This window comes from Hypomesus nipponensis, chromosome 13, assembly GCF_054491055.1.
Source record: "Hypomesus nipponensis isolate SF chromosome 13, ASM5449105v1, whole genome shotgun sequence".
Taxonomy (NCBI): Eukaryota; Metazoa; Chordata; class Actinopteri; order Osmeriformes; family Osmeridae; genus Hypomesus; species Hypomesus nipponensis.
The window spans coordinates 13,190,198-13,214,756 of record NC_140373.1 but is presented as its reverse complement, the minus strand read 5'-3'; the positions used below and the strand labels follow the sequence as shown (position 1 = coordinate 13,214,756).

The following is a 24,559-nucleotide window of genomic DNA, read 5'->3' as shown; positions in this document are numbered from 1 at the left end:
CAAAAAAAAAAACAGGAATACGTCTGTGTCATACTAAAGTCGTCCACTCAAATCACATCCTAACCAGTTAACTCTTTGCCATGGATATCCCAACAAGCAACTCAACCGTAAAGCATCATGCCATCTGCTGTTGTTATCCTTCGCTGTTTGCTGTTGCTGCATCAGGTGGGAAAACGCCATTCCCCGATTCGACTCGGAGAATAGCTGGAGTGTTTTCCTCTCCCTAAAAGACTGCCTGCTGTCATGCACCCCCTTGCTGGCGACCTTATGCTATGGCATGCAGCCAGAATCACTTATCTACACTTGGCGGGATCTGCCAAGACAGTGAGGTTTTAGAGCAGCGATTAACAAGGGTGGACACTGGTTAACAGAAAAGCAGAAAACAAGAAGGGTCCTGACCAAATCAGTCCAAAAAAAATGTAAACTTCACATGCATCTTAGAAAAGCCGGACCTCTATCCATGTTTTATCACACACTGTGTGTGTACTGTTGCTTACAAATAGGCAAATAGCTCAAAGGCATCCCTCCTCCAGTTAACTGGAGCAATTGTTGGATTCCACCAGGACTACACAGCCTGTTGTACCGTGCATCACAGGATGTGAGTGTGTGCAACTGAACCTGGTTGCACACGTAGATGTAGGTAGGTGGGTGGGTAGAGAAGTGAGTAAACTGGAGCTTTGACGTTCCCAGGGAGCTCTGCATTTAGTTGAGCTCAAACAGTACATGAAATGGTTTAAATGAATCCATTCAAACTGGAGATCTTCCCTCAATTACAGAGCTCAGTGGAACGGTATTCCAGGACTGCAACATGGTAATGCCCATGAAATCTAGGAGGGGTGGGGTGGGGGGAGGTCACCCCTGAGAAGGTGCCGGCAGCACAGCTGGTCACAGCTGTCTCATCCGTCAAAATGTAAGTTCTGTTCATTGGTCAGAGGAACCTCACATGGTAAGGCTGACCTATCAGAGGTGGAGGTGATAGACTGAGGGAAAGACACGTACATCGATATACACAGAGATGTAAGGGACTGTGACAACATGACTGATGCATGAAGTTTAGCAGTCTACCGACAGAGAACCATATGTGGAGTTTCAGATGAGCGATAGCTGTTTTCGATTGGAGTGTTGGAAAGTAATTTTGATAGATTGGATTGCATTTGCACCCAAACAGACACACAGTAACACAGAAAGATGTTGGATGAAGAAGTGATTGATGTGAGTTTATTTTCTATTGGTTATCTAAAATATGCGATGGCTTCTTGTGAGTAAGTAGTAGCAGCAAATATTAAACTTAAATATCTATAGCCTTTGTTTTGATACATCTACAGTATCATTACTTTGCCAGTAATGCTTTATTGTACTTTCATACATTCGGCTTTCTAATATTTTCTTATGGCAGTAATCTTTTGTGATCTACCGTAGATATAATTCCCTCCACACTCTACTCGTGTTTTGTTGCAGCAATAGGCCTTTTTGTCTTTTCGATACATCCTTTTTATAAAAGCTCTTGAGAGCATCTGTGAAGATCACTGAACCAAGACAGGTGAGACAGCCGAAGTCATACACCGGAAGAATCCATAAAAAAATATAAAAAAATAAGACAGGTTTAAGTTACCGTGCATACAAAAGCGTTTTGATGTGGGCTATAATCGTCCAGCTATTGCAAGACTGCAATATCTACGGTACCTGGCAATGTAAACATTTATATATTTTAGTGAAGACATTTTAACACCTTCAAAAATGTGATGGAAATAATTAACCTAAGTTGTCACCGAGCTGAAAGTTGTGAAGATAATTCATCAAGCCAACACAGGCATTTGACAGTGTGGGAAAGCGTCATTGAAAAGGAGGGCTGTCTGGGGAAGGATGTGGGGGTGTTTATTGGGCAGTACCGCAGTGAAAATGTCATGGCAGTAATGTAGACACAGCAGGAATAATACTACTGCATACCGAGCCTAGCCAAGCTTGTCCTCTACTTCCCATGAGCACCTGGAGAGAGGAGCCCTGGCCTCTCCACAGCTGCTGTCTGCAGAGATGAGAACTAATTAAGGGAAGAGCGGGGAGCGAAAGTCGGGCACCGTGGAGATCTGGCTGCCTCCCCCACCCCTGCGCTCCTGGTCACAATCCATATGTTTCTGTGGCCACCTTCGAACCAAACCTTCTCTTTTCCTCACTTTCTCTCTGCAATACATGGCAATGTGCCTCCAATTGTACATACACACACACAAACACACACACACACACACTGTAATACTAGCAACTTCTCCTGCATTATGCACAGACATGCCTGTACCTAGACTGCGTACTCTTCCTCCACTCTCCGCTTCGTCATCCTCGTATTTGAACAGTACATTTAGCATCAATTACTGTTGTCAGGGTTGGGGCTAAGGTTTGATTTGGATAGGGGTTAGAAAAGGGAGAATAACCAGAATGCTCCATCTGCAAAATTGAGAACGTTAATTTAATCCAGTTTTCAACAGCAATGTCTCACAAATTTGGGAAACAAACGGGTCTCTACATGGCTCCAAAGATCAGAGGTATTAACATCTCCTTGACGCCCACACATCCTCTCCAACCAGTTCCTGTAAGGGTCAGTTTAGTCTCTTGTTATACTCTGCTCTGACAACGAAAGCTGTACGAGCGTTTTTTTCAGTCCTGGATTCCGTCCCTCGTTCCAAACGAACCCTCCTTTCATCCCTCTCTCCTGTTCTTTTATTTACACCTCCAACTCCTCTTTTTGCAGCTGAATAGCCACAAACTTTGAATTCCCCGGTGCTGCAAACTTTTCTACTCAGCAGCTTGATGCTTATCTGGAATAAGGCAGGAGGTGTGCCGTTTTGAGCTTCCACACATGCCATAAATCCACACAAACGAGGGGCACTGCTCTCAAGCTGTCAGCTGCAAGCTGTTGCAGATGTGTGTGTGTGTGTGTGTGTGTGTGTATGCGTGCATGTGTTACACATGGTTGTGTGTGTATGTGTGTGCGTGTGTGTTTGTGGGAAACTGTATTACGGGGACATGCAAGTATTACACTGTATGCTTAAGGACATGCATGTAAGTGATGTCTGTGCATGTGTGTGTGTGTGCGCGCGCATGTGCCCATGCATGAGTAAGCATACCCATAGGTGTCGTTTCTGTGTGCAGACTGCAGTCAGCCAGCCACAACATAGCAAGAGGGCCCATGGCAGTGGGTAGGGAAGACAACAGATGCATGAGCTAACGTGGCCAGTGTTCACAAAGCACTGTGGGAGCTCATTACTGTAGTCTTTGGACTGGAAAATGTCTGCCGGTGAGGATTCATTAAAAACATCCTGCGGTAGCAGCTCTTGGTACACCTTTAACAAGAGGACTTGTTCACTCAGAATGTACTTTCCACAGTGGTTTAAATTAGGCAGGTGAAATATCAGGAGTCACTCATAGTATTGTGAGTAGCATCACATCACAGTACCTGCATTTTTTTGGAAAGCTTTTCAGATTAGCATTAGCCAACAGAGCTGTTTGGTTCCTTGAAATCCATTTGAAGCAGGTGAAGCGAGCACCAATTCCGTCCCCTTTCTCCAGTGTACCCATAAACATTTACAGTATGTGTGGCTCTCCAGACGTTCTTGTTCTGGAAGTTTTATTTCTTCAATATTTCAACTTGCTTTTGATTAAATTGTGTTTGAAGCTGAAAGGTTTATTGCAAGTCCCATGCTGTAACAGTTTATGCAGTCTCATTTTCTCTACAGTTGAATTGTTGCCTCGGTCTGGTGTTGGTTTGTGTGTTTAATTGTTCTTGTCTTGTGTGTGAAATGTGCATGGTTATACAGTTTAGCACGGAGTCAGTGGTGTATTTGTTGTTTTCACTTCACTGTTTTGTCTACGGGTTTGTTGTTTGTCTGCGTGTGACTGTCCATGCTCTCTCTCTCTCTCTCTCTCTCTCTCTCTCTCTCTCTCTCTCTCTCTCTCTTTCTCACTCTCACTCTCTCTCTCTCTCTCTCTCTCTCTCTCTCTCTCTCTCTCTCTCTCTGTCTCTCTCTCTCTCTCTCTCTCTCTCTCTCTCTCTCTCTCTCTCTCTCTCTCTCTGTCTCACTCTTTCTCTCTCTCTCTCTCTCTCTCTCTCTCTCTCTCTCTCTCTCTCTCTCTCTCTCTCTCTCTCTCTCTCTCTCTTTCTCTCACTCTCTCTCTCTTTCTGTCTGTCTCTCTCCTTCACAGGCCCGAACCCCTCGCGTGACCCGACCCAACCCCACACAGCCGGCTCTAGCCGACCAGGCCAGCAGGGTATCCTTCTCCTCTGCAGAGAGTCTGGAGACCATGTCGGAGGCAGACATCCCCCTCGGGTTCAACAGGATGAACCGCCTTCGCCAGAGCCTGCCTCTGGCTCGTTCCTCCAGCCAGGCCAAGCTCCGGGCGCCAGGTGAGACGGCGTCACCCTGTCACCACCTCACCTAGCAGGATCGCTATACGACCACGAGGCCGGACGGGAGGAGACATTAGTCAGCTTGTCACCAGCGTTGTTTCGATGTATCACACATGACCACAGGAGTCTATTGTGTCGGGATTTGTAATTGGCATGCTTTTTGAATTTATTTGGAAGCGTTTAGGGACAAAAGTGTTCCAGTTGTATTTGGCTTCTGCTCAGCTACGTGCTTTACAGCTTCCCCTAACCCTGACAATATTCCTCCCTAAACCACTGCCTCTGAGGCATATTGCTTAATTGAATGCGACTAACTGAAGGACACTAGCACTGATACAAATGTGATTACTGCAAAAGTGTATATTTTCTGCCCTCCATCCTAATAGTAATAATGAGCGATCAAAGAGCGTAGGCCGCGCACTGTGCATAACGTGTGTGTACATGTCCCACCCCCATCTTTCTCACGCACCCTCTCTCAACCCTCCTCACTTCCCCTCCTCCCTCCTCTCCCCTTCCCCTCCTCCCTGCCTCCTTTCCTCTTCCCCTCTTCCCTCCTCTCCCCTTCCCCTCCTCCCTCCTCTCCCCTTCCCTTCCTCCCTCCTCTCCCCTTCCCCTCCTCCCTCCTCTCCCCTTCCCTTCCTCCCTCCTCTCCCCTTCCCCTCCTCCCTCGTCTCCCCTTCCCCTCCTCCCTCCTCTCCCCCTCCCCCCGATCCTCTGTCTGCGGCACCCGCAGGCATCTTGTTCCTCCAGTTGGGAGAGGAGACCAGGAGAGTGCACCTGACCCACGAGCTGACGAGCCTGGAGACCCTGAGGGCTCTCATCGTTCACATGTTCCCTCAGAGGCTCACCATGGCTATGCTCAGGTATCCTGTCCTCACAGTGCATTCACCAACCGGAGCCAGACGCTCAGAGATACCCAGAGATCGGCCATGTTTTGAACCAGGATTGTGACCAGAGCTAATGCTCGGCTCCTTTCCTTTCGCGGCATCTGAGAACAGTTTGTGTTTGTTCTATTTGAGATGTTTGTGCACTGTCAATGTCATACACACAACACTTGCACAGTTATGCAATGTTGTACTTATATTTATACAATGGTAAGATATGTGGCTGTTTTCTATCAGATAGTGTTTTGTTGTGGTGATTTTCTTGTTGTTACATTGTACCTGGTAAAAGACAGCCTTGTTTGGCTCCAACCTCGACCTAGACAACGCTGATAGAACTGTACACTTCTTGTCCTTTATTATCTGCAGCACTTTCAGTAAACACAATTTGAATGTCATTTTAGATATCTCGGTTCTGGAACAATTTCTGAAGTCAGTCACTTCGCATAAACAGTTTTAGACAATATGCAGCAATGGTTGCTCTTACTCAACAACTTGTATTTTCCATAAACAGTATATTCACCACTGAGCCTGTGGTCGGCATGATCATGAACACTTGATGGCTCAGGAAAAATACACTTTTCCCCCTAAAATGTATCCTCACAATGGAATACTCTGATTCACTCTGTGAAAAAATATTTTAATAATTAATTTAATCATTTTTCAGTTGATGGAAATATGTAAAAACGTGACTGAAGCCTCTTGACATGTCCTTATCTCAGGTGCCCCAGCACAGCACTGCTCATCAAAGATGAGACACGCAACGTCTTCTATGAGTTGGAGGACCCACGAGACGTCCAGGATCGCTGTGTCATCAAGATCTACTGCAAGGAGCCCACTTATGGCACTTATCCTGGGCACCACAACCCACATATGGCTAATGGGGACCTCCGGGTGAGTGAGTGTGCGTATGTGTGTGAGTGTGTGAGTGTGTATGTGAATATGTGTGTGAGACTGTGAATGGGTGTGAGTGTGTGTATGTGTGTGAGTGTGTGTATGGGGTTGGGGTTGTGTGTGTGTGTTCTGTGCGTGCATCCTGAAAAGGCTCTGTTTGGCTGCTCAAATGCACACTCTGCTGTCATGGCAACACGTTTGAGATGCAGTGCAATAGAAAAATGCTGATTCAAAATGTCTGTCTATACTGTGCATCTATATGTCTGGGTGCATGTGCATATGCATGTATGTGTTTCATTTAACAAGCTGTCCATGGTGTCAAATTGAAATCCACAGCCAAGTGGGTTATCCTTTACACTTCTGTTGCCTTCAAGAGGGTCTGACAGTGATATTATGCTTAAGTGAATGTTTACAAACCGGGTAATTTGAGCATTCATTATGTAACCTACTGGAGACAAATGAAACCCAGTCAGTCTCTATTAAATATGTCTGCATGAATGAGTAATGTGATATTACAGTAACAGTGCTGTTGCGTTTTCAAAATAGGCCCCAATAGAGCTAAAGAGACTGCTAACAAATAGCATCATGCTGCTGTAGTGGAAAACTGTGCTCGAGGTGCACAGAGAGGAACGTCTATTTGATGATGTCGAGAGAGAGAGAGAGAGAGAGAGAGAGAGAGAGAGAGAGAGAGAGAGAGAGAGAGAGAGAGAGAGAGAGAGAGAGAGAGAGAGAGAGAGAGAGAGAGAGAGAGAGAGAGAGAGAGAGAGAGAGAGAGAGAGAGAGAGAGAGAGAGAGAGAGAGAGAGAGAGAGAGAGAGAGAGAGAGAGAGAGAGAGAGAGAGAGAGAGAGAGAGAGAGAGAGAGAGAGTTTGGGATGAATGAAAAGCGTGTGAAAGGTACAGAAGGTAGAGATAAATCTGACCCTTGTACTTTTGTCAATCACAAAAGCCAGACAGCCCTGTGTGTGCGAGCGAGCTTGGACGCTCGCTTGCACACGCACAAATGATTTGCAGCCTCCCTGTACATTTTTGAGGTCAACCACCCCATCTCCCAAGGGCATCTCTCCCACCCCCTGTATAGCTCCCTAGCATTTTATAGCTTTATTGAGCGACCAGGCTTTACCTTGAGTTTTACGTGTGAGGGATATGTTAGTGTGCCTCCATACAGAGGTGAGAGAAGGGTGGGGTTGGATGCGAGCCAGCAGAGCCTGGATTACGATCTGATTACAGGTCATAAACCATGACCGGCACCAACAAGCACTGTGGAGACACCGGATTGGAGGGCAAATGGATTGACAGGGCTTGTAGTGGAGATTGATTGGCAGGACTTGGTGCAATGGCCGGAGATTTGTGTGTTTTGTCCAACTATGACGGACATTTTGTGACACTGGGGCTTCGCGATTGAGAGACGTGTGCGGTAGAATCACAGGATGCTCAAGTAGATGTGAAGCAGTTGCTAAGATACAAGATGGAAATCATGGTGTTAGAGTTGTTAGTCCAGTGTCTGGTTCCCACAGGGTGCTATTTTAAGGATGTTGGAAACCATTCTCAAACTATCTTCATCTTTAGTGTCACCTCTTTCTGATATTATGCGCCTCCCATAGACTCTGTGGTGTAGATTCGTATTTAGCCGTGGTCTTTACCCTTTGCAGTATTTCTTTTGTAGCATATTGAATTCTATTCAGGTTGATTTCTTCATTGCTTTTTATATGGACTTTCTTTTTTTAATCCCAGAGGGAAATGGTGTATGCACCCCAGGACTCCCCACCCAACCGTCGTCTCAGCAACCCCCCCTCCTCCTCAGCCTCGCCCCCCTCCGGATCCCCGTCCCGTGTCCGCCTCCTCTACAGCGGGGGCCGACCCTCCTCCTACGCCGGCCCCCCTCACCCTCAGGGCCAATCCCACACCCACTCCCTCCCTCACCCGCACCACCACTCCTCCCCCGGGGGCCACGGAGGGCCACACCAGCACCCCCAGCATCCCCAGCACCCCCAGCACCCACACCACCCCCAGCACCACCAACAACACCACAACCAGGGCGGTTTTTGCCCCTCCCCCAGCGCAATCCTGGAACGTCGGGATGTGAAACCGGACGAGGAGGTGGGCGGATCCCGCAGCGTGGTGCTCCTGAGGGGTGACGGCGGGATCGGGGGAGGGATCTACGCCGACCCCTACACCCTGAGCCAGGACGGGGGGCGCCTGAGCCTCGCCGGCCCCCACTCCCCCCTCCCCTCCAGGGTGGACCCCTACGGGTCTCTGTACCGCCGCGGGGGAGGAGGCGGGGGTGGAGGCCCGGGTCCCGGATCCGTGCGTTCCCTCACGTCCTACTCTGCAGCAGCCCTACAAGGCGAGCTGATGGAAAGCGGCGCCCTCTACAGGCCCGGAGGACCTCTGTACAACGACACCTACGCAGCCTCTATGCTCGCCATGGGGTTCCGGGTGCCACCCTCTTCGAGCCCGCAGAAGATTCCCGACATGAGGGACTCGTATTCGGGCACCATGCCTGGCCGAGGATCCCCTGGAAGGCAGACCCTGCGGAGGGACTCGGTGACGTCCTCCGTGTTTGGGGAGAGTCCCAAGTCCAGGGGCCAGGGGCCCGGCCTGGGTTTGGGGCCTGATCAGCTGTGTCTGATGGCTGGGCTGGGAGGGGAGGGAGGGGGCGGAGCTCCCGGCTTCAGCTCACCTCTACCAGGCAACGAGACAGAGACCAGGTAAGAAAAGCAGTCTGTCACTGTTCATCGCTGGTGTGTATTGGGTGTCTGGAATGTGTCAGTGTTGCTGGTAATACATACGGGAACGCTTGAGGAGCTCCTGGGAACTTCCTGTTATGCCCTTTCCTTATTGGATGCCATATGAGACTGAATTTAATGAGAATGATTATAGTTTCAATGTTGGATGTTTGAATGACTGTTGGCATCATTTGTGTGTGAAGGGAGCGTATGGAAGCGATGGAGAAGCAGATAGCCAGTCTGACTGGTCTACTGCAGAGCGTACTGAGCAGGGGACCAGATGCAGACAGCCCGTAAGACACACACACACACACTCACACAAACAAACATGTATACACTCCTCTTGTATGCTGCTCAACCTTAAGTGCTCTAACAAAAGTCCCCACCTTAATTGACATCTTAATTGACATCTTAATTGGCATCTTTACTTTATCAGTACCGACTGCCAGCTGCAAGTATGCATACAGTGCAGATTGCTAAATTATTGAAAACTTCATCTCTCAATAACAGTGAGAAGATTGAAACTGCCAGTGACTGTTCTGGGACAGACCGTGAGTATTTATACAATAGTTACTACCTTCTGTTTTTGTTGTTTAAACATTTGCAAACAACTTGTCACAAAGAGCCCATTACGCTGCATGAGATTTATATTTATATTTCTTTGCCCAGGAGAATTGTGCTGAGTTGCTTATGTGATGAATGTGCCTTACATGCTGTTGCGAGCTTGCACTGTATCTGCGTTCGCTTTTGCTATTAACTCGTGCCTGCTTCTTGTTTTAGCTGGACGGTTAAAAAAAAAGAAAGGTATTATGTCCTAAAGTTGTCCTCCCTCCTCTGTTTGTCTCTCTTTAGTCTCTCTGACTCCACTGTGGAGGTCATTATCCCCGTTATGTTCTGCAGAAAATCTGTGTATGCATCTGAATTTCCAATCATCCACATCTGTGTTCAGTGTCTTGATTGGGAATCGGTCCAGTACAAGTTGACCCTCTGTTGACCCTCTGTTGACCCTCTGTTGACCCTCTGTTGACCCTCTGTTCAGTGTGAAGTGGTGGAAGTTTTATTATGTTTTGTCTGCTCTCAGTAATGTGTACCTACTCGCTGCACACTGTACTGTGCTGGATGTGTCCTTGCGTTGTTTTCAGTCTCTCAGTAAGCAACATGGCACTGAGCAGTCCGTGATTTGTCTGAAGTGACTTTCTTTTTAAGTTTTTTGTCAAGCTACAGTAGATGTTGCAGTCTGTCATATTCTGCCTGGTGTAGCTAGGCCTTGATTTCAGAGCTGGGTGGGATAGCCTTGTTGCCCATGTTGTGATGTGCGACTTGCTCTTTGGTATGTACTGTCCAATGGTTGTCATGAACTTGACCAATGAAGCTGAAATGGTTATGTCATCCCATCATGATGAAAACATGGCCAGGCAACTAATTATTCTAGTATTTTGTTAGCATTGAGATCTTTCTGTCCTTTCCGTTAGTCGTCTTCCTGATTTCCAGCTTCCAAACATTTCAATCCGAGACTTTGAGTTCTGGTCTAAAAGATGGCATTATTTCTCAATAATCCCTGTGTTTTCCAGCTAAATAAAATTAGTTTGTATTCCTTGTGTGCTAAGTCTGGTGGGACCTTTGAAAGTCACTTTGAAAAGAATGAAGCAGTATTTTTAAAAACCGGACAGTGTGACAGCCACATGCCCTCGCTTGAAAGCTGTCTGAACACCCTGGATATATTTTATCACAAGTTTAGTTTCTCCATGGTATCAGGTGCACTGTATTAGTACAGTGTGATTGGTCTTCCTTTTGTGTTTTGGAACTCTGTTTGACCTTGTATTCTAATCAACCCTTTTAAAGGGATAGTTCACCTAAAAATGGCATTTGCTTCCTTATTTTTGAATTGACGCATGTTTCCCAAGGTCAGTTCACTCTCATCTTTTAACTTTCCTGCTGATACTGACCACTAACAACTGCAGGAATATTTACAAGCTGTGGGTGTGAGTACTCCAGTCCATAAAATGTTCTTCAAGTGAAAGATTTGATCATTTAGGTGAACCATATCTTTAATCAGGGTTGTGAGTGATTCCCTGATTCAACCTCGTGCAGATAAAGGATAACCACAATAAGGGTTCATCTATATTTGATAAGAATTCATTCCAAGTGAACCAGCAGTGTGTTTTGCCTTTATTTGCAATTGATTGCCTTCTGTAGTCCCTCCCTTTGTCTTATTATGCATGGAAATATGAATATGAAAATATGTGTTACAAAACGTTTTTTTGCAGTGAATGAAGCAAAACATGAATTGATTGATGTCAGCAAATACTCAATACTTGAATTTTATTACGGAAACGTATTTGATGCCCTTTAAGAATGTGTAGTAGATTTCAACAACTTAAAGTTCTAAACGTTTTGCTGTTTGTATACCAGTTTACCATATGTTTGATGTTGCTCTGAACAATAGGTGTACAATCACTCTAAACCTAGCAGTAACCAATGACATTATGAATAAACCTTAGCCACATGACCAAAACCCTGCTATCTGATTGGTAGCTCTCACCCCATTGGCTCCCCTGGCCCTGATGCCGCCCCCGCCCACGGGAGCCTCACAGCCAATCACAGTGTCACGGCTTCAGATGCAGGTCCACCTGCAAGGCCTGCAGCACAACACCAACGCACTGCGTAAACAACTGTCTCAGCTGCGCAACATACAGGTGAGTGTGTGTCTTCTGAATATGTATTTTACATACATCAGTGTGTGTGTCCCTGTGTGTCTTCGCATATGGGTGTGTGTTAGTGTGTGCGCGTGTGTGCAGTACAGTGTTGATGAGATGAACATCTGCCCATGTGACCTCTCAGCTGGAGAACCAGGACTCGGTTCAGTCCCTGCTGAGGCAGACCGAGTCAGAGCTGAGCCTGATGATGCTGGACGCCATGCGCACCCAGGAGGATCCGCTCCAGAGACAGCGCCTCCTGGTGGAGGAGGAGAGGCTCAAGTACCTCAACCAGGAAGAGTTGCTCATCCAGCAGCTACAGTGAGTTCAGCTCTGAGATGAAAATGGAAATAAGCCTAACCGTGGCAGGAAGAAACTAGACTACAATGAATCCAACCTTGAGAATGAAAAACAAACATCAAACCCGACCAACCAAGCCCTAATCATCATCAAAGTAACAGTAGCAGAATCTAAAACTCGAATCATGTTCATAGCTAAGACACCCTCTTTACCCCAGGATTCATCGCCAACCATGGAAAAATTAATCTGCATGTTTGTAAGGATCTGATGTCCACTCAGATGCATTGAGTTTAGGCTGTACTGAACAACTCTTGCAATTATAGATAGGTACATAATCCATTGCATGGTTGATGCCGAGCATTTCAGGTACTCTTGTTAGTTAGTTCTTAAATGTGTATTCAACAGCACTACAATGTTCATTTACAGGTTGCATATTCTAGAAAAGAGGGAACTTGTTTCAGTGTTTGTGCAATGTGTTGTAGCCTCCACATCTGGTGCTGGCATTACAGACTACAGAAAGTAGACATAGGATTTGAGGTTTTGGAGTCGTGACATCTAGTTGGTTTTTCAGTGATCTGGAGAAGTCTGTGGAGGAGCTCCAGAGGAACTCATCGGTGAACCATGGACTGGTGACTGAACAAGAGGTGGAACAGAAGAGCAAAGAGCTGAGGACTCTGGGGGAAACCCTCACAGATCTCAAGAGTGAGTGGGTTGTTCTGGAATTGTCAAAGGACGATGCAGATTTGGAAGATCTGGACAGTATTTCATTAGAGTATATTCCCCCAAAATATTTTTATGTCTGTACTGTTTCTACAAATTCTTAATATAAAAATGTCACCACCTTAACTTTTTTGATCATTAGCATAATCTTGAGTTATTTTATTTTATAACTCATTACATTGTGTTATATCAATTATTATTCATATATTTAAAAAAATTCAGTGTTATTACTTTGGCACGAATCCTCACTGTTTCATGCAAATAAAGTATTGAATTGAAATTGAATTTATTTAAAATTGAGTGGAGCTCTTTCAGACTCCTCATGGCTTCTTATTAAATGTGGTATAAAAAAATATATATATATATATATATGTATATGCTTCACCAGCTACAGTGCTCACATTAGAAATATGTCTCAGCTGTTTCCCTCATTGCGTAGGTGAATGGAATTTGTAATAGACAAGAGCATTCACGCCCCTACCATAAATGTGACTGCCTCTAAATAACTAGCAGATTGTGGAACATGTGTAACACTTTTTACCACAATACAGCAGATGCAAGTTTAACAAGGAAGGTGACATCTGTGTGACTATTCTCGAGCTCTAAATTCCCCTCAAATAGTCGATATCGAAAGAGAATGCCCCAGTTTGTTCTGCTTAGTGTAATAACTGCAGGGGGGCCAAGACTACACTGACACTCAGCGGGGAATGTGACGAGACCAAAAGAAGATGTTATACTAACATGTTCTTTCACATGAAGACGGACTTGTGTGCACACCCACAGACGCATAACATATTTATTATTATTCTCTGAATCATCTTTTGTATTTTCCCTCTTTCTCTCTACCCCTTTGCCTCTAATTCGATTCCATTCAACTCCAACATTTTATTCGCGCAATATAATACTCACATTTTCACAGAGCAAAATGATCCTTAATTTAATTTTCTTCCATATTGGTCCTATCCCTCTCTATCTCTTGCTTTCTCTCCCTCTCTTTTGCTCTCTCTCTATGTCTCTTTACTTGTTTCATTGTTTGTCTCTCTGTCTGCTTCCCCCTCCCCTCTGTAGACCAGTTCCCCAGTCTGCAAAGCAAGATGCGGGTGGTGCTTAGGGTGGAGGTTGAAGCAGTCAAATTCCTGAAGGAGGAACCACACCGACTTGATGCCCTACTGAAGCGTTGTAACACCATGACTGACGCGTTGACCACCTTACGCAGGTATGGTTCCGATAAACTGAGTGTGGTTATACCACGACCAACCTAGGCAGGCAGGCAGCAGTCTCAGATGCTGACACATTGACCAAGTATACATCTTCTAAATGTTGACCACTTCAATCAGGTAGGGCACATGTGTAATGCATGGAGACCGCACTACTCAACAGTAAATCGAGGATTTGTAAACTAGACATGAAAGCATATTCCCTTTGCTCAGTAGATGTTGAAATCTACTTATGTAATGGGTCTCACACCATGAACCACTCATGGCCACTCAGAACCAGATCATGTTTGGGTTGTATTGGATTCGTGCTTTGGTTAGATGGACTACACAGACACCTGACACTGCAATGTGTTTTGTTAGTGTATTATATCCCCCCTGTATGTACAGACAAGTTACCGAGGGCATGTGGAAGGGCCCAGAGGATGTATCCAGCCAATCAGCCAAGCGTGCAGAGGACATGGGGCGGGGCTCAGACCTTGACATGCTGTCCAGCCCACCTCTCAGCCTCAACGACCTCGGGGGCAGTGCCAGCCTGGCCAACTGGATGCCCATGTCAGGCAGTGATCCGGACGCGCTGGGTCCTGAGCAGGACTCCCAGCCAGCGACCACCTACAGGTCCAGAGCTCTGGATGAGCTGCCCAGTCGCCGTGCTGCTGACAAATCAGTGTCCGCGGAGGTCAGACTGGTAATGATAATGACGTATTCATTTACATTTAGTCATTTAGCAGACGCTCCTATCCAGAGTGACTTACAGTAAGTACAGGGATATTCTCCCCGAGGCAAGTAGGGTGAAGTACCTTGCCCAAGGACACAGCGTAATTTAGCATGGCTAGGAATTGAACCAACAACCTTCTGATTAATAGCCCGACTCCTTAAGCGCTCAGCCATCTGCCTCCATTTAGCAAACGCTTTTATCCAAACAGACCCTCAAGGGGGATGGGAACCTGTTACCTTTTTATCTGCAGTCAAATGCTCGACCAGTGAGCTATACTCATTCACTTTACCTTTGTATTTTGATACTTTGTTTGTGTGTACGTGTGTGTGTGTGTATGTAGGTATGTATGCATGTGCATTCTGTACAATCGTATGCAAGGTTAGAGGAACCACATTAAGCAACATACACAAACTAAGTTGTTTTACTTTATAGGCAACTGCTCTGTTTTTATGTTTGTGTTCCACAGGCTGCAGAACGGGACTGGGAGGAGAAGAGGGCCAGTCTGACCCAATTCAGCGCCCAGGACATCAACCGACTCCTGGAGGAGACCCAGGCTGAACTCATGAAGGCTATCCCAGACCTGGACTTTGCTGCCAGGCAGATCAACAAGCCTGTAGTGCCCCCCAAGCCCCAGATGACCACCCCTATTACCTCTACATCCATGACCACTGCTGCCACTACTGCTATTGCCTCTACTACTACGACTACCAGCTCGTCCTCAACTACCACTGGTGTAGACCAGCAGCAGAGTAAGGTTCAGATGACTGCCCAAAAGCTGGAAAGTGGCTCACGTTGTGGTTCAGGTGGGGGGAATGTCTTCACATGACAGTATCTTAATTACTGATTTTGTGTCATGGTTTGGGTTGAGTGTTGTGACTAGGGTAGTCAGCAAGAGGACAGTGAAGAATTGTCAAAATACGTTTTTCTCTTGTTCATTCCCTTTATTGTGTCAGAGTGATCATGATGTATTGTTGTATTTTCACTGAGTAACTGGTGTGCCTGGCGATGATTCATCTGTTGTTATGTTCGAAACGATTGACTACTCCTGTATTATGACTAAGTGGTTGTTACTGTATGGGATGACTGTTATGACAGCATTCTGAAATCTACCTGCTTGTTGGTTGTAGCGGAGCTGACAGTGACCAGGTATCGTACAGAGAAGCCTTCAAAGTCCCCGCCTCCCCCACCACCTCGCCGTAGTTTCCCATCAGCCCACGGGATCACCACAAACCGCACTGGGGAGGTTATTGTCACCAACAAGAGTTTAATGGTGGGTGAATTGGCCATTAAGTACTATACATTCAACTCATTTAGTATGCAGATACATTTCTCTTAACTATAATTGGCAATTCATCTTTGGAACACTCATAGAAGGCTTGCCATGCATTCGCATAATAAGTGGCTCTTGATATTCAGAATTGCTGCTCCACGGAGACATTTTAGAAGTCTATGTTTTTTCCCACTCCTCGTGTCAGACTAGCAACAGAATCAAAACGTTTTAACTGCCAAAGTGAGTGTAGTGACACTACCGTCTTGACAGAAGCCAGAGTCAGAGGATGGCGAGGTCCCCAAGACCCTGGTGAAGCTCAGACGGACACCATGTGACGCCCCTCGCCCTGCCTCCACACCCCCTGTCATCGCCGCTTCAGCGATCAAAGATGAAGACGACGAGGAGAAGATCATAGCTGAACTAGAGGTAAGAGCTGGTTGGCTGTTTTTTTTTTTTTTTTTTTTTTACATTGTGGATTTTACATTGTGTTTGCATAATTTGCTTTTATCGAGACATACAGTTGGAATATTCAGTTCCAGAGCAGAAAACCACACATATATTTTGGGGAGTCACAGTTCTTAAGTTTGACATGTGCAAGGGATTTGAAGATCATGGATGTACTTGTGTAAGTCTAGGATTTTATATATAGTAAAGGATATACAAGAAGGAATGTTGATTCCTTTGCTAAAATATATTTAGTTTGGAGCCAATTTCACACAATGTCTACATAGAGAAAAAGTAATATAAATAATCTTTATGTGAGGTTACACTGGCAATAGAGCTTGCTCTGATGCAGATACTGTATGTATGTAAATACATATTACTGAAATGGAATCAAGTGACTCTTCTGAAGCAAGTGGCTGTCCTAAAATGTGTTGCTGTCATTATGCTCAATGGCAATGTGATAACCTTAACCTTACACCACTCTCCCACACACTGACAACCCCCACCCACCCACCAGATATTTCAGAGAGCCCCCGTCAAAGTATCCCCTCCCCACTCTCTGCCCAACACTCTACCGAGGCCCACTCACCTCCCTCACTGCTCCACAGGGTCTCTGGGACGACAGGTAACAGACCCACCCGACCCTGCCCCCGAAAAAAACCTTTGCCTGCCGTGCTTTCTCTACTCTCAAGTTCTCCGTCTCTTCTGCATCGTTGCCTTTTCTTTATCCAACATGCTTCTAACATGCCCGAGGGTTAAGTTATCCCCACCCAGGACGTGCTGCAGGATGAATCAAATGCACCCATAAAATTGCTATGAAAAAAAGGAATATACAAGACAGCTTGAAACGTATGTGTTTAATCCTCAAAAACTGCCAAACATCCTAAGAATAGTTTGTTCATCGCTTGGATGGAGCCTGTCCATATCCTGTAGCCACCAGTCAAAAAATTGTGTTCCCTTAAGAAAAACAAACAGGTGCAAGAAATGGTTCATTGATTCTCCTTGGTGCGGCTCTTCCTTCATTTAAAATTAATGTCATACCTTCCAGAACATGGCGCTTAGCTTGTTACAGTGAAGGAAACAATTACAGATTCTATTAAATCCAACTGCCTTGCCTAATTATTCTCTTCCTTTCATAACTACAGTTCCAATGTATCTCTATAAGTTCACATATGGACTGCATCCAATCTTACTAATTGAGCACTAATTTTCAAATTTTAGATTCTATACTGTGATAGTTTGTCACCTGTTAAACATTCAAAAGAATATGCATCTTTCCATCCTCCTTTCCATGCGGTTATTGTTCTATTATGATCTAATGTGATTTGTTTAGGGAAAACAAATGCCCTTCTATCGCACAGTAAACAAACCAGTTGATGAATGATTTCTCAAAGGAGGGAAAGCTGCTATTTGAATTCAGTCAAAGCTGCATTTTATTCAAACCGAGAATGCATTCACGTTGGGTTGCAGACCGACAGATGATTAGACTTTCTGGCAGGAGTAGCAACATATTTTGTTCAGTTAAAAGTAATTTTGCTACAATTAACTAGTATGCTTTACTAAGTAAGCTGTCAAAACATGAAGCAGTGATGGAATATGTTAAGGGTCACAGTTCCAGATAGAAAGGGTGATTGAGAAATAACTTTTTAAATATCTCACCTGCTCAGTTTGAATTGGCTAAACTCAAAGTCCGCCAAATTGAACTGTGCAATGTCATGTTGTCATTCACAATTCTTCTACTTACACACCTCAACAACAGAAGGATTATATAAATAATTTAATTACAGGGTCTTCTCATGCAAATGTTCCAGCATTATCAACAGATTGATTGACTAATGACATCAGTTAGGTCTGGCGATTTCAGCGTCCATAAATACAATCTTCTAAGGATGCCACCTCGTTGCCAGTACAGTAAGTGAAAGATAACACAGCATTAAACCCAACTCTCCTCCTCTATGCTCTGCCTAGACTGTCAGCAACTCTCCAGGACCAACCAAGGGACCTCAGCCTACTGTAGCAGCCCGACTCAAGCACCTCCAACAGGGCAGTCTGGAGAGGCCCAAGACGAGGAAGCAGAAAGAGGACTTTCCTAAGATACAGGGCCAGCAACAGGTATTCCATTTCTGAGAAAGCCCTTCTTAGAGTTACAGTCCTTCATTATGTGCCATCCACGACTGCCCCAGCCAGGATATACCAACTGGGCTCCTTCAAGACGGCTTGGATGAAAGATGTGATGCAGTTTTTTGTTTTGACTGGTAGTAACAACCCAAATGGCAGATGTAGATGTGCTTGGCATGCCTAAATAGTTGGCATTACTCAGTTTGTCTGTGAAAAGTAATTTTGTGATTATTCCATGGTTCCTAATGTGAACGATGCCTTAGAGAGGCTAATGCAGCTACATAATCTTTCTTCAAACCATTCTTATCGATAATGCCACGGAACCATTTTTACACCTCAATGTCAATACCTTGATCTTCCATCGATCAAATCCTACATCCACTTTCTCCAAATCATTGGCTGTTCCCAGTGCCTCAAACAAATGTTTTCATTTTGCAGCATTGTCCTGTTGTTTTAGGATATTGTTGTGTCCCAATTCTTTGGAGTCTTGGCCTATTGTAAAAAAAAGTTATAATCCTGGTCCAGTAGTATAGATACTACAGTATATAATACTCTATTACTTAACAACTGAGAATAAAGCACAGTTCAAAAGCTAAAGGGTCGGAAGCCCTCAAATGGTCTAGTGCAGTGTTCAAAGTGTAGTAAAGTGCCCACTTGAATTCTCAGCACAATGTTTTTCAGCCGTATATTCACGGTGCTCGAACTGCAGACACATTAAAGAGAAGAATGAGAGGCAAAGAAAATGGAAGGAATGTTAAAAAAGACTAAGCATTAATTAATAAATTACGGACAATGTAATAGTATCAAAAATGACATAAAGGATCAATTTCATAGTGCAGCACACCTCCAGTTCACAACCAGCCAGTCTTCCCCTGAGATGAAAACCTACAGAAACCGTAGTCTTATCTGGCCCTGCAGACACTCCAACTCAACCCCAATATTTTGAGCCACCTTAATGTACCCTATAGTAGCCCTAAACTGAAAAAAGAGCTTTTAATATAGCAAGCTCAAGATGAAACAGCTAGCCATCTACCTCCTGGCTAGCACCTGAGTCTGCCACAATCCCATACTTGGTCTCATGGCACTAATCCATAGCCTATGAGTTAACTAATAGATTTTGTTATCTTTCTTGTATGTAGTTATAAGGGTCACCTACCTTGTGTGGGGTTCTGTAGGGTTGTGATGATGAAATTCTGATTGATCGTTGGTGAGATATGAGTTTCACTCATCTGTTTCAAAGTAGCACATTTGTATTAAGGATTTCTAAGTGGAGACAATCTCCCCAAAAGGACAGACCCCAAAAAAATTTCCATTAGCAATCACAAACGCTAGCATATTCCTGTCATACTGACCTTGACATTGTTGCACCATCTGGGCAGCTTACAGTCACAAGAAATACAACCCATGCAATAGTATGGTATTCATGACTATTTGCTTTGCAGTGAATTCAACTGTGTGAAATGCTTCCTCCTCTATTATTTTCCACACTTTTCCTGATTGAGGAAGTTATACATTGCATTGGTTTTCTGCAAAAAAGTACTCCTATTTACTAAGAGTATAAACATGGTGCTTTAGATGGTACTCTTCTATCGAATGTTCATTAATTCATCTGCAACCATGTATAGTGTTTGTTGTGTAGAGAAGTACATAAGTAATTTGTTCTGTACAATAGTAAACTGTATGTGACCAAGCAAACAAAATACATGTTGCATTTATAAGGTTTACTGTATGCAACTCATAAAGGCATAATATTTGAATTAATTGGATGTACTACAGTAGATGCTTGTACATGACATATACATTATATTGTGGGTACAATAAAGTTCCACATGGGTTTTATGTATGTTATATTAAATCCAACAAGGATCAGACATTCTTAAATTGTCATTATGGGAGCATGATTTGACTACAGAAAAAATAAGGTGATTTTAAACCAATAACCTTTCATAAAGAGCCCAAGGCCACCACTACTTATCTTACTGTAATTTATTTTTATTTCTTTGTGTTTGTGTTCTTTTTGAGGAGTGTGAAGGGGAAACCTCCTCAACAGAAATGTTGTCCATGTCATGATCAAAAGATGTGCATAATACATGACTGCCTCAGGCATATACATGTAGAAATATTACCCAAATACAGTTGGAAGAAAAAGAGTTACAAGTGTGCCATAAAATAGCTTAGCCCACTAGTACGCTACATGGACAATGGACCTCCAAAAGTAAAAAACTGCCTACTGTTGTAAATACTATGACCAGGTGACATTCTCTTTATCTTTATTTTTTAACACAGGCTAAAATATAATTTTGTTTCGAAATGTTGTGATATAACAGTTTATTTGACAAGCATTACAGCATTTTTCAAGACTACGGATAATTAAGCTGGAACTGCATACTATTGCTTGCGAGCATTGGTGCACCTGTCTCTTTCGTTACTTGACAACCAAATTTGCAATAGGACTCTGAGAGCTGCAGATGTAGCAATGGCCCCAGAGCCATGAAGGAGGATAGTGACACAAGACCCTTTTTCCATCGGATTACAGTAAATAATTTCCAGTACATCATTTCCATGCATACAAAGAATACATTGTAGCTTCCACTTGCTGTGCACTTTAGTGTCAAGGTCAAGAGAGGTACAGAATGGACGGTTGATATAGTATTTTACTTTAAAACTGAGATCACAGAAACCGGAACCTAATCCCATTAATCCTTTTCAGATGAATACATTTTGCGTAAAATTAGCTCATTGCATAGAGGATTTGAATGTACCTTTGTAAGGTTACTGTACCTACATTGTTGTATTAAGTTTCCTTCAATTGGAATCTTTTGCTACCTGCCCATGTAACTTGAGCATAGTTATTGAGTTCAGTAGTTTAACATTTGGCCGGTAACCCTGTACTCATCATGTAGCCTTGCCTCCTGTACTCTGCCTGTGGTGCTACAATACCTTCAGTAACATGACTTCTATTTTGACCTGTTATAGGTAAAATTTCTGTGAGTTACTGTGAGTTACTGTACCTTCATACCCCATTGCTTCCAAAGCTTGTGTGATTCTCCACAAGTCTCCATACACCAGTCTATCTCATTCTGAACAAGCAGGCCTCCCAAGGACACATTCCAGCCCCATTTGTCATGACTATAACCAAACACAGCAGAGCCGAAATTGATCTAAATTGACATCAGTGCAACAACTCACTAGCACCCTTAAAAGAATGCCTCTGCTCTTCCCTGAATCTCATTGTTCGTACTCGTCTCCCAGCTCAAATAGGAGTTTCACATTGTTCGTCTTATGGGAACCTTGTTTGTTTGGCCCTGCAAACCTTTTGCCTCATTGAACTGTTGGATTGGTAGACCACCATGGCAGCAGTGTGCGTGGGGCCCATACTCATCTAATCTGAGGCCAAATCTCTTGTTCGCTAAAGGGCAAGCACTTCATTAGCATTGGCGTCGGATCAAGCTTGAAGAATGTTCAAATAAGTCAGTGAGACAGGCTTTTCTCCTTACTTTTTTTGTTTCCTTCTCTTGGTGGGAGTCCCCCTTGAGTTTGAGGTTCAAACAAGTACATTAACTCTTGGATGTAAATTGTCTTGGGAAACAAATAGCTTGAACTGGTTCATGCAAAGCTTAATCATAAATTTCTCATTATAAGAGGGAGTTTAGTTTAGAGTTTGGACAAGAGGGTATATTAGGATCAAAAACGGTTACTGAATAATACATTTGAAATCTACACAACAAATTCGGGTTCGTTATTCCCTCCAGGAATTCATTTGTATGAAATAAAAGATCATCTTACTCTCCAAAGCTTACTTCACCACCACACCCTTTCCTCTCCATCCCCTCTTCCTCAGAGACAGAGAGAAAGAGAGAGAGAGAACGAGAGAGATATAGAAAGAAAGAGTGAGGGAGGGAGAATGAGAAGCTGTATCAGGACAGATTGCTTGTCCCAGAGCCCTGACAGCATCTCGTTACTGATCACAGCAATATTTCCCCAGCTCTGCCTACGCTCAGCTTAGCGACAGCCACACGCTCTCTCTGATCTCCCAGTGAGCCTGACGACTGTCACGCCGATGCACCAAACACAGCATCCCTGGTGGCCAATATAGGTAAATGCAGTCAAGGCCCAACAGATACGCAATGCCCCCTGTGGCTCCTGAGAATCATTTTAAAGACGTGTTAATTGCTTCCAGCTTCAGGAAAAATCAGATTAGAGAGGATTGTTGAAAGTTTAGTGAAGGTATTCGATGAGTAACCAGTGTGCTTGCTAAAATCCTAAAAACTGTGTGTTTTGCATACATTCCCTCTGCACACTTCTGCTGACTATTAACTCTGTTCCAACTATTCTCCTATTATTATCATTTTGAGTAGCATGGCATACTTGTGTTTTCAAAATGTAAGCTTGGATCATGATATGCACAACATGATAAGATGATCCACAACATAATAAGATAAATCATGATCTAAACTTCCACATTGAAACGATTTGTACTTTTCATGCAACAGGAGCTCAAAGAACAAACAAAAATGTTAAACAAGAATTTGATCTGAGTTTAGACTTTAACCCCACAACTGGATGTGCTTCAGCAATATCTTTAGAAAATCTACCCTTTTCTTCAAAAATTATTAAGAAAAGCAACCTTTTGCCTTTCCATCACGCATCACTTTTTTTTTGCTATTGTCTAAGCTCTCTAGCAGATCTAAGCGGCGAATACATCACGTCCTCAGCAATTAACCTTTCTCCTGGCTAATTCACAATCTAACTGACACTTGCCAATTGGAGCGTTCTTCACAACCATTTCCTCTGCTCTCTTGGGCTATGATTTAATCTTCGAAGCGTTAGCGTTCTCTCCCTGTTTTGGCTATATTTACTGCAGGTCTCAGATTTCCACAAAAAAATACCCCAAATTACAACAACAATGTTTCTGCATTTTAAGACGTAAGATACAATTATTCTAAGGATGGAATAGTTCCAATAATCCTACCAAGGATCTGTAGACAATCATGGTGTGGTGACTACCAGAGGTTACCCAAATTACTGAAAAGGACCAGATTTTAAGGATTATTTTATTCAGTGACAACCCTTTAAAATGATCAAAACACACTGGGAAAAGCTGAATGCTGCATTTTCACTGTCATCCTTGGGAAAAACAAGGGACTGTAAGGACTACAGATGTCCAATACTCATGTTGGCTATTTGTCCTAAAATACAGCCTTGTTTATACACATAATACAACAAATTAATACTGTATTAGTAGTTGATTTAGGGAACAAGATTGAAACCACAGAATCACTTATGAAACCCAGGCGGCTTTATACATTGTCATAATTATCAGTAAAAGTCTTTGTTTTGTATATTATTGTGGACTAAATAGGACAATATTTGCTCACTGGCCCCAGCCATTATTACATCAAGCCTACAATATTTGTCATAGCCAAATAATAACATCAATATAGATTATCCAACTGAAGGTGACATGCTCTTTGGAGGGAAGTATCAAGATACTGCCAAGGAAACTCATGCTACAAGCATGACTTTGTACCGTGGGCACAAAATAACCTATATGAAATAGTAAGCTACAGTATATTACATTAAATAATGTATATTTAGTAAATGTATTATCATTTAGACTTGAAAATAGAAACAAGCATCACAAAACAGGAAAAGCTGTAGAATAGAGATCCTTTCAGAGGTGTGTTGTATGACATATACTAACACATCTCTGTAACTATAATTATTGTTTTTTGTGTAAAAAAATATAAATCTTCATCTATGTTTTGTATAATCAAGCCCTTTTGTATTTTTATACTTGGAAAAGAGGATTCACACTTACATATCATACATTATACTGTAAAATTAAGATATTTTTTTGTTTATTCATAATGTACATTTTTTATTTCTTCACAATGTGTTAAATAATGTAAAAACAAAATATTGTGCTGCAGAAAACTACAATTATTTGGGTAAAAAGAACAACATAGTGAAGCATGCTATGAAAACTAACCCCTAACGGCGCCTAAAGGTAAATTACTTATGGACTACTTATAGTAGCAGCACATTAAATGGACAAAAAGCACAGATGAGAAGGAACGAGACTCAGAGCTCATATCCTCATTCCTCTTGACAAGTATGTACTCACTGTTAAGACTAACCATACTGTAGCTGTCTTCCTCTATTGTAATCAAAAGTGCACCTT

At 43.5% G+C, this 24,559-nt stretch overlaps 1 protein-coding gene across 1 annotated transcript in view; it reads left to right on the top strand.

Moving 5' to 3' along the window:
- The window catches only part of srcin1b (SRC kinase signaling inhibitor 1b), a 30,334-nt gene extending 9,040 nt beyond the window's left edge, over positions 1 to 21,294 (top strand). The window contains exons 3-19 of the mRNA XM_084670104.1: positions 4,192 to 4,393; positions 5,127 to 5,256; positions 5,997 to 6,168; positions 7,901 to 8,877; positions 9,099 to 9,188; positions 9,406 to 9,446; positions 9,676 to 9,699; positions 11,431 to 11,591; positions 11,737 to 11,912; positions 12,463 to 12,593; positions 13,680 to 13,827; positions 14,189 to 14,513; positions 15,010 to 15,346; positions 15,671 to 15,817; positions 16,091 to 16,239; positions 16,775 to 16,882; positions 18,226 to 21,294. Of these exons, the coding sequence (XP_084526230.1) occupies positions 4,192 to 4,393; positions 5,127 to 5,256; positions 5,997 to 6,168; positions 7,901 to 8,877; positions 9,099 to 9,188; positions 9,406 to 9,446; positions 9,676 to 9,699; positions 11,431 to 11,591; positions 11,737 to 11,912; positions 12,463 to 12,593; positions 13,680 to 13,827; positions 14,189 to 14,513; positions 15,010 to 15,346; positions 15,671 to 15,817; positions 16,091 to 16,239; positions 16,775 to 16,882; positions 18,226 to 18,384 (3,477 nt within the window). The 3' untranslated portion in view covers positions 18,385 to 21,294. The remainder of the gene's footprint in view (positions 1 to 4,191; positions 4,394 to 5,126; positions 5,257 to 5,996; positions 6,169 to 7,900; positions 8,878 to 9,098; positions 9,189 to 9,405; positions 9,447 to 9,675; positions 9,700 to 11,430; positions 11,592 to 11,736; positions 11,913 to 12,462; positions 12,594 to 13,679; positions 13,828 to 14,188; positions 14,514 to 15,009; positions 15,347 to 15,670; positions 15,818 to 16,090; positions 16,240 to 16,774; positions 16,883 to 18,225) is intronic.
- Positions 21,295 to 24,559: the final 3,265 nt, after the last annotated feature.